The sequence below is a fragment of the Amphibalanus amphitrite genome, unplaced genomic scaffold (genome assembly GCF_019059575.1).
Source record: "Amphibalanus amphitrite isolate SeventyFive unplaced genomic scaffold, NRLGWU_Aamphi_draft 000276F_arrow, whole genome shotgun sequence".
Taxonomy (NCBI): Eukaryota; Metazoa; Arthropoda; class Thecostraca; order Balanomorpha; family Balanidae; genus Amphibalanus; species Amphibalanus amphitrite.
The window spans coordinates 385470-405180 of NW_024881771.1; the positions used below are offsets into that span (position 1 = coordinate 385470).

General features: G+C 54.2%; 1 protein-coding gene across 1 annotated transcript; it reads right to left on the reverse strand.

The window, feature by feature from the left end:
• Nucleotides 1-4195: 4195 nt before the first annotated feature.
• LOC122387191 (sister chromatid cohesion protein DCC1-like) lies at nt 4196-19489 on the reverse strand. Its single transcript, XM_043377124.1, has 8 exons — nt 19327-19489; nt 8159-8329; nt 7777-7942; nt 7270-7477; nt 6636-6839; nt 6089-6214; nt 5541-5718; nt 4196-5174 (listed from the first exon to the last, which is right to left on the reverse strand). The coding sequence occupies exons 1-8, from the start codon at nt 19356-19358 to the stop codon at nt 5069-5071; spliced, it is 1191 nt and encodes a 396-aa protein (XP_043233059.1). The 5' UTR covers nt 19359-19489; the 3' UTR covers nt 4196-5068.
• Between the last annotated feature and the right edge of the window lie 222 nt (nt 19490-19711).

Genomic DNA, 19711 nt, shown 5'->3' on the forward strand with positions numbered 1-19711 from the left:
GGAACTGACTGAACCGTCTAAGAGACCAAAGACCACGGTCTCTGTCGGAGACCGGTCAGAGACCATGGTGTCCGTCACGTGCAGACTGCACTCTCAGTCATCTGCAGGTCGCTGCCTCTGTCCTTACGTCAGCCGCCGGTGATTGATGGAGAAGCGGCCGCCGCTCGCCGTGTTTACGGCACGGACGGACTGATTCACCCGGTGGTGAGCGAAGGACGGGATGCAGGCTCCGAGAATCCGAGACCGTGATAGGAGCGTCACTGGTGAACGGATCGACGCGCCCGGCCGGCGCCGCACGAACGGGCAGAACCAATGGTAACTCGTTATAACGAACCAACACCACCAAGGTCACATCTCAGCGCAGTGTGCTGAGACAAACACATTGATATGGTTTGCCGCCTGCACATAGGCATGTCCTTGTATGTTTACAGGAGCCGTTTATGATGCAAGCGTACTGAATTCCCCATAAATTTGACGGCGATGAAGAGGGCTGACGGATGGAGCCTGGAAAGAGCCAGAGGACGGACGTAATACGTATTTACCCGCAGTGGGCCAGCCCCAGACTACCAACGTGAGCCCGCTCTCCTGTTGTCCAGGGATCTCAGAGCGCGAGACGAGAATAGCTGCTCGGGAGTAAAGACGGTTCCCCAAAGTGAGGGCCAACCGGAGATGCCCACAGGGATTCAGGGGAGGGAAGAGAACTATGAGAGAGCTGGGACGGCGGAAAACCGGCGATACTTGAAAGTGTGACGATACATCAGCATATTTATATGGGTAAGCACAAAGACGGATAAACGAGCTGACTTAGAAGCATAGACGGACAGACAGACTAGGAGACACTGGAAGACGGACAGGATACTGATAGACGGACAGAATGACAGACAAGACCACCCAGAGACGGGCAGGCGGACGAAAGGATAGACGGACAGACACCACTATACCCACGGAAGACGGGCAATAGATAAACGGGCGAGCAGACGGACAAGACGGACAAAACAGACAAACGGACAAACCGACCGATATACGGAAATACGGATGGACAACCAGGCTTATGGACGAACGAATAAACAAACACGCCTTTAATCGGAAGAAATGTAGCTCTTTCATAATGACCATCTTCAGCCCAAGAAACGCACCAGTTAACCGATAAAGCGAACAGACAGACAGATATCTCAAGTCCCCGACGTGGTTCATTCTCGGCGGGCCGTGAGCCACCGTAACTCACCTGGCGCAGCGCAGGCAGTTGATGTGCAGGTAGTGGCCGTGCACGATGATGAAGCCCGTGTTGGCCGTGCTGCCAGAGCAGAGGAAGCAGGTCGGCGGGCGGGCGGCGCCCTTCGACAGACCTCTTGCCGGAGACCGGCCTCTGACCACCGCCTTCGGTTTCAACGAGCGGTACACCTTCTGGTGCCACTGGTTAGAGCGGTCGAACGTCCCCGGGTCCGTCTCGGCACAGTTCCGGTCACTGCTGTCCGGCTTATCGCCCTGCTCCGCCGCCGTCTCCGTGACCTTGGCAGGGTCGCCGTTACCGGTCTGCGGCGGGTCATCGGCTGACCTCAGGTCAATGACGCGCCGCGCCAGGTCTGAGACGCTGGCGGAGAGCTGACGGGCGCGCACCGGACGCCGTAGGCTGAACAGGGATCGGGAGAGGAGCGCGGCGCCGCTGAACCGCAGTCGACCCGGCTGTAGGGAGCCGGACGACTGGCTGCTGCTCAGGGTGGGTGACGTGTTCCGTGGCAGACTCAGCGCCTTCGACATGGCTGATCACTGGTGGGGTCGCACGGTCACTTCCGCAGCCTCGTCCTTATAGTCGTGTGGTTGTAGGTCGGAAGGTGGATACAAATGGCTGCGAAACCGAGAGGCCTTCGGTACCAACTGTCATCGAAAGGTCCATATGTTAGTCACTAGGATATTCGCAGCACGCTGCCCCTCACACACCGCAGGCTGACACTTGGCCCTGACCTTTCACCCAAAGGAAGGGAGGACAAGTTCCACGCGTGCCGACGTCGCCAGCTGAAAGCTTATCAAACGATCACCGCAGTTGCCTGTCACAAGTCTCCTTATAATGCAGGCACGAAACACTCAAACGAACGGCCTTCTTCGATATTAACTAAGTCTTGCAACAGCTCTACGTCATCACTAGCACCAGACACCACAAGAAGATCGCAAAACATAGCACACTGCACGAATTCAAATCCTGCTCTCGTCTCGCCACAACGCCAACGATCTAGCTCTATACAGCGTCGCGCTCGACGCGTCGATCACCAATAAGCCTGGGGGTACAGGTGAGCAGCGAGCAGGTCTGCGGGACAGGTGCTCCACAGGTGGCTGTCACGGGCTGACAAGGTCACTAGTGGCGGTCTCAGAGCACGCGCCGCGGCCGTGCCGTCCCCAGGTCACCCCGGGTCGCTGCAGACAGTGCAGGTGCATCGAGGATAGGGTGGCTGGCACACCTGAAGCGGTAAATGTTAGCGACAGTTATTGAAGCCCCGCGGCTGTGAAAACGATCAATTGGTAATAAACTGAGTTTGTCTACCAGGTCGCTGGGTGGTGTTGGTTGTGAGTGTTCGACCAGTAAGCGGATGGGTTCGCTCTGAGGTCAACATCTGTTTCTCAGGCCTTGATGAAACAGCCCCGTCGTCCCATTGCTCGGGACGCCACTGTGGACCAGAGCTGCGGGCGCGATCCGACGGACGGCGTGACGCCGCTGATCGCCAATTCACTATCGATCGAACTCGTACAGCGCAACCGGCGCCGACCCGCAGTTAGCTGCCGCCGTCGGACCGCATTTCAAAACAGAACCGTCTGCTGTCAAATAATCGAACTCTGCAGCCCAACAGAGCTGTCTGCCGTCAAATAGTCTAACTCTGCAGCCCAACAGAGCTGTCTGCCGTCAAATAGTCGAACTCTACAGCCCAACAGAGCTGTCTGCCGTCAGAGCAGCAGACCGACCCGAACAGAACTGTTCTCCGTCACAGCCTCCCAGAAACAGAGCTGTCCATCGTCAGAGCACTGCTCTTCAGAGCTGTTGGGAAGGGCAGCTTCTCAAATAGAGGCGTCAGGAGCAGCGAATTTACATATGAAGCTTTTGGGAAAGGACAGATCTCAAAGAGAGTGATAGAAAATAAATCCCAAAATGATGATGAGAAAGGACGGATCGGAAGCGAAATGAAGCCACAAAAAAGGACAATAAAAACTCGTAATAAATTATAACTTATCTATTAAGTTGTGTTTGAATAATTCCGAAACTCGACAAACATGTTCCCAATATCGCTCCGCTTCACCAAGATTTTGTCCTATTAAAAGAACAATTTGTGAGGTTGTGACCAGGGATGCGGAGCCGTGGAAATTTCAGACGGCTCCGGCTCCGGCTCCGGCTCCGGAGAAAAAAATCGGCTCCGGCTCCGGCTCCGGCTCCGGGTGAAATGGTATGGCGGCTCCGGCTCCGGCTCCGGCTCCGAGTAAAATGGTCCGGCTCCGGCGGCTCCGGCTCCGGCGGCTCCGGCTCCGACTCAGTACATCCCCTACGCAATCAATTAAATACGGGTGGAAGAAAAATTGGATTGGTTATACGCGTTACTCTTTGCCATGACCGGCTCACCGCGTCCCCGCGCAAACGCACCTCGGAGAGAACTGGCAGAACAAAGGGCTAGGAAGCGATGGCATTGGAAACGCAGTCGCCGCGAATCGGATCGGAGTTCAGTGAACCATCGTAAGCTGACACCCGTCTCGGCTGCATTGGGGGGTGAGGGGTGGGGGGGGGGATGAGACGGTGCTGGGAGTCGCAGTCCACTGCACTGGTTTGAAAACAATGGCCGTCACCTGATGACTGGTCCTCATGTTCTGGGGATGCAGTAGACGTGGGGGGGGGGAAGAGCAAACAGGAAGTTGTTTGCGTACTGTGGGATACTGGGGATATTCGGATTTTTTCATTCACTTGATGGCCCATGACGTAAGTACCATATCGTTTTACTGCCTTGTACTGTCAAACCGAACTAGGTCAATTATTTTTTTCCTCTTCAAAAAATAAAAAGGAGCCGGAGTCGCCCCCTTTTTTGGCGGCTCCGGCTCCGGCTCCGGCTCCGGGCTATATTGTTTCACGGCTCCGGCTCCGGCTCCGGCTCCGGGCAAAATATGCCGGCTCCGGCGGCTCCGGCTCCGACTCCGGCTCCGGCTCCGCATCCCTGGTTGTGACCCATAAACATATGAGGATACGGTCAGCACTTTACAGTTTGGAGCGATGGACAAAACAGCGTACAAAAACGGCAAAACTATCTCGGCCTCTGCGTTTGATCGCAGCACATACACCGAAAAACAGCACAAACGTTCCACTCATACAACTGGTACACTGAACGAATCCGTGCTACAAACTTGGTCCACTATGACGAGACGCGACTCGCTTTTTGTACACTCATCCGTCATAAGGATGTCGAATGTAACGCCGATGCCAATACAAATGTGAGACAAAGGCACGATGTGACCTTGACCGCCAACACAGCTGCGGGGCCGACCGACGCTCGATCACAGACCGACACACGGACTGACAGACTGACACACAGCGTTAGACAGGTCTGTGGACTCCATCTGCGCACCAGAAGCCTCTCAGGATGACAATCATACACACTATGAGTCACGGACTCACGAGCAGCAAGCATCCTGGCCCAGTGTAGCTCCACACAACAGTTCTGAAAGAGCGAGCTCTTTGAACTTACCCGGTGCGTCGAAAAACGCTGGCGCCTGAACACACAGTCTCGGGTCCTCTGGAATGGGCTGGTCTCAGGTTCTCTGTTCAACTCACTTCATTTAAGTTTCTAGCGTTCGATTGAGGAATGACTGCTGAGTACCAAAGGTCGCAAGGTCCGACTTCTGACAATTTGTTCGGCAAGATCGAGCCAGTCCAGCTGATGGCAAATCTTGGCTTGCATCTGCAGCTCACCTTCGCTTCGCTCTACAACGGTCATTGCCAGTTGGAGCCATTCAGTGGGCGCAGAGGCGACTTCAGATCCAGTCCCGTCCCTCCCGCTTCCTTCCACACCGGTCCTCCAGTAACCGTCCCCACCGACTGCGGTCAGTGGGCGTGCTTCGGTCCGTACATCTTGACGCCGGCTTTGGTGGTGAGCCGCGTGTTTTTAGCCAGCAGGGAGCCCATCTTGACAGAGGGCGATGTGAGGTCCCTGCCGACAGAGAAACGAGCCGGGTCAGAGATAGGAACTGGCCATTGCAGTCGGCTCATGGTTGGTAGCAGCGTGACTGAGGCCGAGACAAAAATAATGCGCTCGTAAAATAAAGGTAGTCAGTACGTACGCACATCACAACGACGATTAAATTTAAAACTCTTAAATCGTTGGCCGATATCAATGTAAGAATTGTTGTCAATAAAATAACGCAATAAAAATAAAACAAAACGATGAAACGGCACTTCGGTGGAGTATTGGGTTTCTGCATAAAAACAGTCTTTTTCATCGCTGCTTTGTTTGCGAAGCATCATACACGATCTCCTGTTCTTAGTCAGCCCTTTCCGCCGGCCCTCGTCCACTCACTCGAGGTAGGGGTGCAGCTCGTCGGCCGTCCAGTGCTGTTTGACGGCGAACAGGGCTGCGAACCTCTCCGGAGCGTCGTCGGGTAGGTCTGTGGGCGCCAGACGCACCACCACCTGCGGACTGACCTCGCTGTTCACCACCGCCAAGCCGCGCAGCTGATCCACGCTGGTGGTCACTCCTGGTGACAGGTCAGAGAGAAGCAGGGCTGAGGTCAGAGTAAGTTAGGTCAGAGTCACAGTAAGTTAGGTCATTTAGAGTAGGGCAGGGCATGACCGTCATATAAAGTGAAATCATGATGACTTAGATAGCATATCAGTACCCAGCAAGCTCGGATGCGGGTCAGGTCACAACAATGAGCAAGTTAAGTCAAGGCAGGTTAGGTCAGGGCAGGCCATGTGAAGAGTGAGTCAGGTTAGGCCAGGTTAGGTCAGATCTGTGCACGCTAGGTCAGGTCATGTCATATTGGATCTTATTCTTGCCTGGTCGCCCACAAGCAAACTCTACCCACCCGGCCTGCATTGTCTCACCATAAGGACACTATATCTCACCGTCGGGGACGCTCTGCTGCCACGAGGCGGTGAAGTCAGCCAGGTTGAACGTCTTCATGGGCTGCAGCAGCAGTCGGGCGAATAGCCGGGCCACCTGGTCCTCGCAGAACGTGTACAGCGGCTCGCCTGTGACGGCACACACAGGGGTGAGATGGGACTCACAGGGAGGACGGCGGCGTGATCCGTCAGATGGGCCCTCAGGGCGGCAGACACACACCAACGGCGATCGAAGCTTTGACGACTTGTTTTGTCTTCCGTCCATCCCTATCGAGATCGACTGCCTCTCCAAACACCCAACTCATTAATCCTACGAGTGATTTGAACGCATTGCGACTCACCCCAATGATTTTCGTCTAGGCATTTGACCACCACATGTTAACAGTCATCCCTTTTCTGAAACACTGAGCGTTCGTAAAGATGCTTCTCAAACCCGTTTCCGACAATCTCGTCGGAAGGCCTATTGTAATGTAGTCATGAGACAGCATACTCTATCCCTCAATCCCTCGCTGGAGGTCTTCAGCATCCATCCCACCCACTACTATCTTACCTCCATCAGCGGCCGTCTCGCCGGTTGGTTTCATATGTTTGTCGAAACAGTGCGCCACCACCGCGGCCGGCTCCAGCTCCGACAGCGTCTCCAGCGTCAGTGAGCGTCGCACCTCGACACTCGACCACGAGTTCTCATCGATGAACTTTGTGATCAGACTGAACACGTGGAACTCGTACTCGCACTCGAGAAACCGGTACTCGCCTGGAAACAGACACGCGTGTACAAACGGTCAGAGCAGTGGTCAGAAAACCAGGCTGATGTGTGCGGTGTTCCTAGTGTCTCAGCTGTAACGGCGTCATCAAAATGCTTAACTACCTTGCTATAACATCGACTGCGTAGACATCGAAACGACTAAACACGATCAGCCCCGCTAGTGGCCAAAACAAGGCACGATTAAATCTAGGCATACAACCACAAAACGCTTTATTGATTCCAAGCAGACGTGCTTGCCAGTCTAGCTACATAACCTCAGCAATAATAACAAATCCCTTTTAAAATTTACGTCTAAAATTAAAGAGAACGACCAGCCATAAATATCGAAATCCTTTTTCTCGTCCTCCCCTCCTCTTCTCTCCCGGGCCTGTCTCCCTTCCTTCCTCCCACCGGACCATCCGTCCTCCATCCTCCTCACCGTCCATCAGCAGCGCGTGGCTGTCCCTGAGCGCAGTCTCCAGCTGCTCCCGGCTGGCCTGTACGGCCTCGGCCAGCCGCGCGGCGCTGTACCCGGTCCCCGGGTGAAGACGGCCGCGGTACGGGTCGGCCGACAGCAGCCGGTGCAGCCGCCGCAGCCGCGGCTGGCACTCGCGCAGCTCCAGGTACGTGTAGAACGTGCCGGCCACCTGCGGCATGGTGAGATCCGTCAGATAGTGAGTCCGGGGGAAGGGAGCAGGACTGGCGAGTGTGCTTATAGCTGGTCACTGGTCGAAATTCGATCAAAAGTTCTTGGGTGGATACTATAGATGTCAAAATAAGCTTGACTCAGCGAGTTAGGTGACGGATTGAAATATGAAAAAATAAAAAAGTATGTTGTCCTGTGACACTAGGAGCATTTTAGATCACCTATGACTATGTCTGCAATCAAATCACACCACAAACACGACATAGCTGTCTAACGCCTTTGAGACGGTGACATCCTTACCTGTCTGTCGGTAACATGTCGAGGACCCTCCTTTTCAATCTCGTTGAGTCCCGTTAGCGACTGGAGAAGCAGAAGGGAGTTGGATGTCTCCGCCTCTCGTACAGAGTACGTTTTCTCCGCGGTACAGAGCACTGCACTGTCCGAGGGTTCGCCCCGAATGACCAGGCTGAAATAACGTACTGTCTGCGTCACCAGTGATGTCCAATGATTGTGTTCTATCGCAGGATTTATTATCGACCGTTTAAATAAATAGGGAAACATTAGAGAAATAACACACTGCGATTACAAATCATGTCTTCGGACAGTGGGTGAATGTGCTACACGTAACTCCATACAGAATATGAGCAGAATATGCATGTTCAGACCAAATAAACAGACCCACCTGCCACCTTTGCAAACATGATCAATGACGTGGGCATCCGCTTCCACCAGGGTCAGCTGAGACGCGTTGGCAAGGCAGTCGTCAGAAAAGTACAGGGTCTGTGCCTTTGGAAGAAGGTCTTCAAGCTGCAGTTTTGCTTTCTCAGCAATGGCATCAACATCCTGAATGGGCCTGAAAAAAAAAAACATTTAGGGCATTGTGTTAAGCTTGAAACTTGGAAGATACTGAGACTTAGACATTTGTAAAAAAAAAACTGAAACCATGGTTAACAATCGCCCGTATTACTGTTTTGACAGCCGCTAACGTATAAGGGGGACACTGGCAGTCGCAGCCGCTAGCAAAAGGGGGGGGGGGGGCAAAGTCACACTCGCGGGACATAACATGCACTGCACATGCACATGCGATGATGCGGGCCACTGCACCATGGCGACGGATCGGTGTAGCATATACTGGAAGGTCGGGCACGCGGATTCATGACCTTACCACAATAAAACACTTCGGAAAAGTACGGATACCTCTTGCTTTGAACAAGCATGTGAAACCCAGAGAACATTTTCAGACTATGACATTTACCCATATAGTTGTTTGGCGGCGGGAGAGAATAGGTACACCGACCTCTGGAGACCCCCGGCCCCACAGGTTCCTGGTTTTCAAAATTGGCATCTGAGGGCCGCGCACGACTCGCGCGGGGCCTCGCAACGGCTCTATAGGGGCTCACTCAACCTGCCTTATAGTCCTACTGCTAAAAAGACTGGCCCTGAGCCCTTAGGACTTCATCAGTCTCTGCCAGCCCTAGGACCCACACCACACCGGCTCATGGGGTCCCGACGTCGAAATATGAAGAAATCTGGGCGGGACCATCAGGACGTAAAGTAATCTCGATCAGGACCAACGTACGGCTGTGCAGGAGTCTGCGTGAGCACTGTGATCTTCAGAAGCCCACCCATGTATGTTTTCACTTAGAGGCCAGTTTAGGGCCCTCAGAGACCAGTACAGGGCCTGCAAACTGCAAAGGCCAGTAGTTTGAGACCATCAGAGACTGAGTTGGGCTCTCAGAGGCTTATGTGGGTCCTACTCATTACAGGCCAACATGGGCCCTCAGAGGTCAGCGTGGGGCCCTAAAAGACCGGAATGAGCCGTCGTTGGAATCCAGAGGCCAGCAGAGGGCCCCAAAGGCCAAGATGAGCCCTCCTCAGAGGCCAATGCAGGCCCTTAGAGGCCAGCATCGGGTCTTCAGCAGCCAATACGGGGCCCTCATTGGCACCTAAATGTTCGTCTTGGGACACCAGAGACAGCAATAAGGCCACTAGAGACCAGTGTGAGACCCTCAGACGCCGGTTGGGGCCCCTGAGGCCGGTTAGGGGTCCTCATAGGTCAGATGTGGGGCCTCAGAGGTCGATGTGGGCTCTCAGCGGTCAACGTGGGCGCTTGACCGCCACTGAAGTTCCCTCATAGGTCAGTGTTGGACGCTCAAAGACCGGTGTGGGAGCTGTGGTGACGTAGCCCTTGCCCTCTGAACTTTGTGCAGTAGCTAGGTGGCGCTGAGCTCGTGGAGCTCGCGGGCACGGTGCGGCCGTGCAGCAGTCGGGCAGCGGCCCCCGCCGGATACCGATCACCAATACAGGATTACGTTATTCAGAACGCTGTGTGAGATCGCGGACCGAGATCGCGGACCCGGAAGCTGGAACGAACTCAGCCGCGGATATTAGCGGCGTAACAACCTGGCGACGAGGACGAGATCCGCTTAGTGGTGATCTCGGAAGGAAAAGTGGCGTTCTCACGGATTTGGCGTTCTGGTGGTGCGGCACCGGTGGCCGACGCGGATATACGTCACGGGGAAGTGACAGCGTCGGGACTCGGACAAACTCGTTTGGCGTGCTGGATGGTGCAGTGCGCGGCGGTCGGCGCGGATATACATCACGGTGAAGTGATAGCGTCGGGCCGGGTGATATTGCTTAGTGCTTAGTTCTGCTTAGTGCTTAGTATTTTTTTTTTTATACTGCTGCATAATTTTGTGCATTAACGCTGTAAGCTCTGCCGCTGCGTTTCGCTGTATCGTTGTTGGGAACATTTGTATTGCACCTCCGTGTTGGGTGAACAGTGGTGCGGGCGGCGACGGCGGCCGCTGGACTCTGAACTTTGGACTCTGCTCGGTGTGGCGTGACTGGTGAGTCAGCGCGGTCAGTGCAGTGTGCAGTGCCCGACCCCGGTGCAGGCTCGGGGCGGTGGCAAACATGGCGGCCGGACTGCCGAGCGTGGCTCCTTTTGCAAAGGAGATGGACTTTAGCCGGTGGCTGAAGGGTCTGGAATTCTACGCCGAGGCGATGGACATAACAGACGACCGGCGGCGGACTGCAGTCCTGCTCCATCTAATGGGGCCGGACATCCAGGACGTGTTCGACACCCTGCCGGAGCCGGCTGCAACGGCTGCAACGTCACAATACGACACCGCTGTGGCTAAACTACGCCAGTATCTACAGCCGACGTCTAACCTTATGGCGGAACGTGTAACGTTCCACCGCACAAGCATGTACGCCGGCGAGTCATTCGACGCGTACCTGGCTCGTTTGCGGGCGGTGGCTGGGCGGTGCGGGTTCCCGGCGGCTGACCTCGACCGTGAGCTTCGGGACAGGAGCGTGGCCGGCGCAACTCCGCAAATTCAGGAGCGACTGTTGCAGACGGTCGGAACCAAAGGAGACAACTTTTCACTGCAAGATCTGCAGGCTACGGCTCGTGCATACGAGCAAACGCAAATGCTAGTGACGCAGTTCCGTAACGCGTCTCTGAGCACGGACGGCGTCGGACGGTCAACTACCGCATTGGACGAGCGGCCAGAGGTCGATGTGGTGACCTCGGGACCGGATCAGCTGAACGCTGTCCGGCCACAGCGCACGGCTGACGGTAACCGGAACCGCCAGCGGCGCACGGTCCGCTGCTACCGCTGCGGTGCGGCGGGACATTTTCAGCGGGACTGTCAGGAGAGCCGACGGCGCCCGGATGAGTCAGCGCGTGCGGCACCAGCGTCACGGCGGCCGACGGGGCCGGGGCGCCGGGAATCTGACACTCGTGGGTCCGACGGGGTCAGACCGGCACCGGAGACGCGGCGGTGCTACCGCTGCAAGCAGATCGGACATCTACGCAGTCAATGCCGACAGCAGCCTGCCACGGCGGACATGTGGGGGCTGGGGCAGATAAACGCTGTTAACCTGACGGAAGCGGTTAAAATGACTCTGCCGGTGAACGGGGTGGCCATCAAAATGGTGGTGGACACCGGCAGCCCTATCACTGCTGTGGGGCGGGACACGGTCATCCCGCGGCTGCGACTGAACCCTACTCAGCTGCAGCTGTCGTCATTCACTGGTCACCGGATCCCTCTCCGGGGTGAGGCAGACGTCTCTGTAAGGTTTCGCGGTCGGGACCATCGACTGCGACTGGTCGTGGTGGACCTGCCTGGCGATCGCCGTCTGCTAGGCCGCGACTGGCTGCGGGCTCTGGACATCAGTGTGGGCGGCGGAGAGACGGCGGTGATGGACGTCACGCCGGACCGAGGGACGGCGGACCTGGAGGCGGTCTGTAACAGGCACAAGTCGGTGTTTGACGGCACACCGGGGCGCATCAGTGGAGTAAAGGCGCACCTGACACTGAAACCGGATGCACGGCCGGTGTCACGGCCGGTGCGCTCGCCTCCATATGCACTGAAACCGGCCGTCGAGCAGGAGCTCGACCGCTGGGTGCAGGCCGGGATCGCGGAAAAAGTCGGTCCAAACGACGCGCCCGGCTGGGGAACACCACTGGTGACGGTGCCACGGGCTGATGGCGGTGTGCGTCTGTGCGGTGATTATCGACTAACGGTAAACCCGCAGCTGCAAATGGCGACGCATCCTACGCCATCCGCCGAGGACATCTTTGCGAGCGTCCGAGGACGGCGGTTCTGCAAACTGGACCTGAAAGACGCCTTCCTGCAGCTGGAGCTCGCGGAGGAATCGCGGGATATGACAACAGTCGTCACGCACCGAGGACGGTATCGGATGAAATCCCTACCGTTCGGCATATCGGCGTGCAGTTCGGTGTTTCAGGCAGCAATCGATCACATCCTGGATGGCATAGACGGGTGTGTGGCCTATCAAGACGATCTGCTGGTGACGGCGGCGAACATGACAGACCTGTGCGTGCGCTTGGATGAAGTGCTAACTCGGCTGGAAGCTCATGGAGTGAAGCTGAAACGGGAGAAGTGTCAACTTGGCCTCGACGAGGTGCAGTACCTCGGCTGGCGCATCTCAGCACAGGGGCTGCGTCCAGTACACGAGAAAGTTGACGCAGTGATCGACATGCCGGACCCTAAGGATGTGAAAAGTCTGCGCAGCATCTTGGGGAGCATCAACTACTACCAGCGGGTGCTTCCCAACCTCTCCACGGAACTAGCGCCGCTGTACGATCTCTTACAGAAGGGCGCCACGTGGAAATGGACTAATGTGCACAAAAACGCACTGGTCAGAGTGCGGAAACTGCTGGCAGGGGACACAGTCCTAAAGCGGTACGATGCAGAGGCGCCGCTCAAGCTCGTCACAGATAGCAGTGAAGTCGGCGTGGGAGCCGTGCTTCTGCAGCCTGACGAGGAAGGACTGGAGCGTCCGGTAATGTACGCCTCTCGGACACTCACAAAAACGGAGAGGAAGTATCCGATGGTAGAGAAGGAGGCGCTGGCGGTGTCTTTCGCCGTCAAGCGTTTCGGTCAGTTTCTCTACGGCCGGAGGTGGACCCTGGTCACGGACAACAGGGCGCTGTCGCGCATCTTGAGTCCGGAGCGTGAGCTGCCAACGCTGGCTGCGGCCAGGCTACAGCGGTATGCGCTGCAGCTCGCGGCTTTCACCTACGATGTGGAGCTGCGTCCATCAGAAGATATGCACCTGGCGGACAGTCTGTCTCGTATGGCAGTGCCAGGCGGAGAGGTCGAGCCAGCGGACGCTGAGGACGACACCAGCGGCGGCTCGTATCTGCTGTTCATGGACGGAGTAGCTCCGGTTCTGACGGCCAAACAACTCGCGGCGGCGACACGCCGCGATCGGGTACTGTCGCGCGTCCTGACGTACGTGCACAGTGGGTGGCCCGGACAGGTGGAGCAGGAGCTGGCCCCGTTCCGTCAGAGGCGGGATGAGCTCTCCACGGACCTGGGATGTCTGCTCTGGGGTGGCAGGACGGTGGTTCCCCACTGCCTTCGGCAACAGGTGCTGGCAGAGCTGCACCAAGGTCACCTGGGCAGCGCCAAAATGAAAGGTGTGGCGCGCCGATACGTATGGTGGCCGGGCATGGACGCCGAGCTGGAGGCCCTGGCGCGTGACTGCGCGGCTTGCATGGCAGTCATCACCGCCCGGACGGGCCCGCTGTCGTTCGAAGTGGACGTGGGGAGCGCGATCTGGTCGCGGCACGCCGACCAGCTGCGTCTGGCGGGCACCCAACAGGCTGCTGCAGCGTCCGATGGCGCGGAGGAAATCAGCCGGCAGCCGACGGTGGCAGCACCGAACCGTAACGGACAGGTTCCGGTGGCACCCACAGGGATTGGCGAACCACCGGTGACCATCAGACCGGGGGTCATCGTCGGGTCAGGTGTGACCGGCGGGTCGGAAACGACGGTCAGGTCACCGGCCACAGACGGACCAGAGGCGACGGGCAATGATGCTGTGACAGCACCTGCTACCGCTACCGGTGGCAGCTCCGAGGAAGCGCAGGTAGCTGCAGGCGGCGACGCTGGTGCCGAGGAGGAGGTCAGCAGAGGGGGCGGTGCGACCTCATCGGCGACAGGAACAGGAGCTGGATCAGCAACTGGGGGCATCGCTCAGCGTGTTTCCGTCAGGCAGCGGAAGCAGCCGCGTCGCCTCATAGCCGAAATGTGACGGCGACACAAAGTCGTGTTCGAAGCGACTGGCTTTGCTTTGAAATAGTTTTAGACGGATGTTTAGTCTTATTTCGGCCAGTTTTTGTGTTGTCTGCTTCGCCACGACTGTCATTCCTGTTGAGGGGGGTAGTGTGTGGTGACGTAGCCCTTGCCCTCTGAACTTTGTGCAGTAGCTAGGTGGCGCTGAGCTCGTGGAGCTCGCGGGCACGGTGCGGCCGTGCAGCAGTCGGGCAGCGGCCCCCGCCGGATACCGATCACCAATACAGGATTACGTTATTCAGAACGCTGTGTGAGATCGCGGACCGAGATCGCGGACCCGGAAGCTGGAACGAACTCAGCCGCGGATATTAGCGGCGTAACAGGAGCTATATTAATAGCTGGGCGTGTTTTTTTTTTAGCCTCGTGACGATCGAATCAGGGCCAGGGTCATACACCTATGGGGGCCCATCGGTTGCTTGAGGTGGGGGGCAAATGATATGATGGCCCCTTTATGTGCCTTGGGGGGCATGGCCCTGATGCCCCCGCGACCGCCACTGTGTACACATTACATACAGGCCTCTGAAATTACATACTAGCTAATGCAAACTCTATGCAGGCCCCGGAGATCCCACGTTAATCCAACCCGCGACCTGGTGGGGGGGGCTATTTTTTGCCCCCCCCCCCCTCCAGACTTTTCGATATATCTCTAGAGCCGCTGCGCCGATCGTCCAGAGTGGCTAAATTCATTTTACGTTAGGGGAGGATGTAGAAAAAAAGGCCTGAAAGGATGTCGTTATTTTAATAAAACTTGACTTCGACCCTTTTTATGTCACGAGGAAATGATGTAGAAATAGACTGATAAAACTTCGAAGGCATTCTGATATTCGGGATGTTGAATGAGGTTTAAGTTGGGTCATATATTTGAACATTTGGGGTATTCGAATGGTTGTCTTGGCGTGTTGTAAGAGTTTGCGAGGTTTGTGTTTCTCTTGCTCCTAGATGTTTGGGTTCGAGGTTGTTATTATGAGTCGTGACTGCTGTGTGAATGTTTTTATTTGTATTTTTAGGATGTCATTATACTTTTCATTATGGGCGGATTTTCCCGCATTATTACAATTTTGGACACACTGCGATCGTCACCAAACTTTCAGTACCCTCCCGGACATCAATTTTACACATGGTGACCAAAATTTTTTCCAAAGGCTATGATAGGTTGGCCGGAAATGACGTCAGAGTGACGTCATGTTCTGCCGTTTTCGACCCAAAAAAGGGTTTCGCGGGAAGAGCTGTCAGGCCTATAGCTTTGCAAATACAGAAAAATGATAAACACATAAAAGCTGTAGAATTGTCAGGGCTACAAAACTGCTATCTCAGATTTTTGAAATTTTTGGATTTTGACCCCAAAAAATCAAAAAATATTTTTTTTTTGGATATAATGATCGAAAAATCCAAAAAGTTTTTTGAACTTCGCAAAAACCGGAATATATGTGATAGTCCTTACCGCCTTCCATCCACATACCAAATTTGAGATTGATACCTCTTTTTTTGGCGAAGTTATAGCGAAAAAACTGTTCAAAATTGATGACGTCAACTTTTCAAACTCAATTTTTAGCAATTCTAGACCCCGTAGCGCAAAACAAAGACCACCATTAGACTCCCCGTGACGAGCTGCATCGAATCAATACCCATTTTATGCAAAATATCAACTTTAAAATTTGACCTTTTTTGGCCTGACCTTGACCTGACCTTGACCTGAACTTCACCAGAAAGTGACCTAAGCCGTACCTGATAGTCTTATAACCAACACCATTGAGTTGGAAATGAAAAATTGGCCATAAAACATGCATAACACAACCTTAGTAAAGTTGGGCTCATGTGACCTGACCTGTGACCCTTGGTGACATGACCTGTGACGTGGCCTGGTATTGTCAGTGACCTCTAATAGCAACATATCTACTAGGCAACTGACGCCCTATCGCTGATTCTCGACAAAATGCGTTTTCCTCGGTGTTATAGCGCATTCCCTAGAAGACCCGTGAACGGTGAAACATTTCATCTTTGACCTGACCTGTGACGTCATCGGTGACCCCGAGGTCAATGAAATTTGGTTTCCCTCGACAAATTTGACAGGCCTATCGAACGCCGTTTGAATTTTGCGGATCCGTCCAGTAGTTTCGGAGATACGAGGGGGGGGGGCAAAAAATAGCCCCCCCCCCCCACCAGGTCGCGTTATAAACAGACCCCACCAGGGCGCGGGTTAAGAAACCAAGCCGGCATACGGCGTCACCACCGGGCTTCTGAGGTGCACAGCACCAACCCATGAGGTCTTACTTTAGTGTCGTAGAGCCACGCTCATTTGGCAGGGCCCACCCGCCACTGGGAAGAGGGTCTCATGCCAGCCATTGCTGGGCCTACGAGAGTCTCAAGTAAACCCACGCTGATATTCCATATAAGATCCGGCCATACTCGTGAACCGATGCCAGCGACGCTGACCGCCAAATTGACAGAATACGAAACTGAGCCCACTCATGAGTGAAATTTGCGTCCTTTGATGGCGCAAGAAAGAAAATGAAACATACAAAAAGCTTTTCTAGGACTTTTGTTCGATCTGAAAGGTGGGGCCAAAAGATAGTATGGCCCCACCTTTCAGCACCAAAGGCCCCCCCTGGGACCGCCTATGAAGGGGGACCGTTGGTCCCCTCTCCCTGCCGTTGAACCCCCTCGGCCCCTGATCGAGCTAGAGCCTCGCGGAAAAAAACGAGCATGTTGCCCGTGACAAGAGGAAGTCGATGATACCCAATTTGAAGGACCTAGGTAAATCGTTGGTTGACCTTCCAAGTCAGGTCAATGACCCAAAAGTCGGGAAAATCGAGGCCTGTTAGAACTTCGTAAAGTGAGGTTGTTATGTTTTTCGGGATACTGATCACGAATTCAATGTTAGTGATCACAGATTCGAAATCAGCTAAAAAGACCACTCTAGAATCACTTGACACTAAAAAAGTGAGCCAAGGTCACCAAAAGTCAATGAACTTGAGCTGACCTTCATGTGTATTTAGCTGTATTTAGACAAGGTCTGTCCAGTGCTCACATCGAGCCAGAATATGAAATGTTATCAAATAAGGTGTGACCATGTGAGGAAGTGATTCGGCAGCCCTGTGTTGGTGTAGCCTTTCCTTAAACTTGTTTGTACAAGGAGCCTCCATCACATCCCTTGGCAGTTTGATCCAGTCATTTCCTTCTCTGTTTGAAAAGAGCTTCAGCCTAAGTAAATGACATGATCTGCCTTTTATCACTTACAGATGGTGCCCTCTAATGTGATTTTCATGGAAGAATTCGAAGAACTGCTCAATGTCAACCTTAGCATTTTATCAGGAGCTTGTAAGTTTTGATGGCAACCCAGCCAGCTAAATTGGTCTGGGCCGTATCTTGTTTTACTCTGGCTAGCTCCAGCACTTACTCTGCCGAATTACGAGCAAGGTCTGGAGCTCTGCTAGAGTTGACATACGATCCCAGAGCTGGCCCGCACCACAGCCAGACTTATGCCACATCAGCCGTGCCGTGCCTCAATCGTACTTCAGCCACAGTAAGCCAGAGCCGCTACAAGGCAGCCGGACCTCGCGGTAGCGCGCCATGACAGGAAGACAGACTTGAGCTAGACTTGTCAGTTGGCGGTCCGAAACCATGCCAACTCCGGAGCAGTGAGCGCTATGGGAAGACTGGCTACCGTAAAGTGGGGCTATTTGAGACAGTGGGGCTATTTGAGACAGTATTTAAAATCGCTATAAAATGAGGATCGTTTGATTTTTATGTGATATTTTTGCTCAGGAAGGTGTGGAATCGAGCAGTAAATCGCCTGAGCAAAAATTAAGCATAAATTTCAAACGGTTTTTATTTTATAACAATTTTAAATACTGTCTCAAATAGCCCCACTGTCTCAAATAGCCCCACCTTACGGTAACCGGAATGGAGCCATATTGACCCAAGCCCCCCCCCGTTCTGATGGCGCCCCTTCAACAAACTGGAAAACATCCATACACTACGCCGGAGACGCCCGTGAAATCCTCTTGCGCCGAAATTCGCAAGCGATTTTGCGCTGAAAGTTCTGCATGATTTGTGCCAAAAAATTGGGTGCCTATTTGTACCAAAATTAAGCCACTTTTATATAAAGCACATGAGCACATCTACCGATCAAGGCTACCTGTATCAACTAGACAGAGCGTTCCGGGGCCTTGGACACTCTCCGGGGTTTGAGCGTCTGAATAAGTTTTTATTTCCACGGAAACCCAATATCTCAATACGCTTAGCGCACTGTAGCGTCGTGCTGTGAAACAAGGCCGTAGCCGAAAGTTCCAGGGCCACACCAATCGGCGGAGCGGTGTGTTCGAGGCTGGCGGGAGCCAGCGAAGGCCCGGCAGCGAAGCAGCACGTGCTGCGGCACATCAGCCTCTTTTCATTTTCCGCACACAGCGCAGAGCGCCGCGGGGCACCGCTCCTCTCTGTCCTCTCCGAGGATAGGGGAGCGGCGGCGTGCTCCTGAGGAGTGGCTTGAATAGTGACTCGGAACAGTTGTCGCCCAATTGATGCGAGACCACACAATGAACCGCCCTGGTCAGCGAGCGGGAGTTCGAGGGCAGGATGGCTGCTTGTTTCGCCAGGTCGTCCGCGCTCTCATTCCCCTCGATACCGCAGTGGGCAGGAACCCATTACAGTATTACTTAACGACACTCGGCGATGATCAACAAGGTCAGCGGCCTTGCTATTTATCTCCATGCCGAGGGTTGAGGCCTCACCTGAGCGGCTGCTCCTCCGCTGGGTCGACTCAGTGCGGCTCGCCAGTTCGAGCACATGACGACCAGGGCGGGGGCGTTTCGGCCTGAAGCCTCTCCAGAGCCGCCCGCAGGGCGAATCTGCTGCTAGATTGACCAACGTGCCAACTAAATTCAGTGACCAACTTTCACCAAAAATTATGAGGCCGCCCTGTGGCAAAAAAATCAGCCGCCTCCATGTGCTGAATTTGACGTGTGTGAAGTTGTGCCCCCACACGTGCACCAAAATTTTTGGCACAATCCCGCTACTAAGCTGAACATATTCAGCAAAACGTGCTTTTTTCCAGTCCGGTCCCTTTACACTGGTTCAAATTTGGCACGTCAGAATTGACAGGGGAAAACAGACTAGATCCAAACCAAATTGCTGGCTGGGAAGGTCTTATCATTTTGGTAGTTACAGCCTAGTGGCTTCTGGGGCCTAAGAGTGTTATGTCTTGTCATGTTCTTCACATTCCTGAATCTAATCTTACCTTATGCTTGATCCGGTGTTTTGGGCCTCCATTTAACGTTATAGTGAAAGCAGTTGTGGCCAAGGCCGTTGTGGCTAAGATTCTAACAGATACAGAGGCAGAGGCACACCTTACTCTATCTCTTCTTCTAGACAACATTCATTCACAATTTCACATCGAAGAATAACTTTTCAGAGTAGCTATTGCAGTGCATAATGATAAACACTGGGTCAACACTGGGTAATCAAACGGGGCGCGCGCTTCGTAGCGTGTTTTACATGTGCCGCTGCTACTGCTTTTGATACATAAATTTATGCTTTTCATTGACGACATCTATTGATGAGGGATGTTTCTCTTCCAGAAAGATTGATTTAGCTTAAAACATAGATGTATTTAAATTATTCAA

Excerpts from the sequence above, each read along its gene's own strand:
- LOC122387191 (XM_043377124.1), bottom strand. The coding sequence starts at position 19,358 with ATGGAGGCCCAAAACACCGGATCAAGCATAAG. Across the intron at positions 7,943-8,158 it reads CATGTTTGCAAAGGTGGCAG|CCTGGTCATTCGGGGCGAAC; the intron begins GTGGGTCTGTTT and ends ACGTTATTTCAG. Across the intron at positions 7,478-7,776 it reads GACATGTTACCGACAGACAG|GTGGCCGGCACGTTCTACAC; the intron begins GTAAGGATGTCA and ends ACCATGCCGCAG.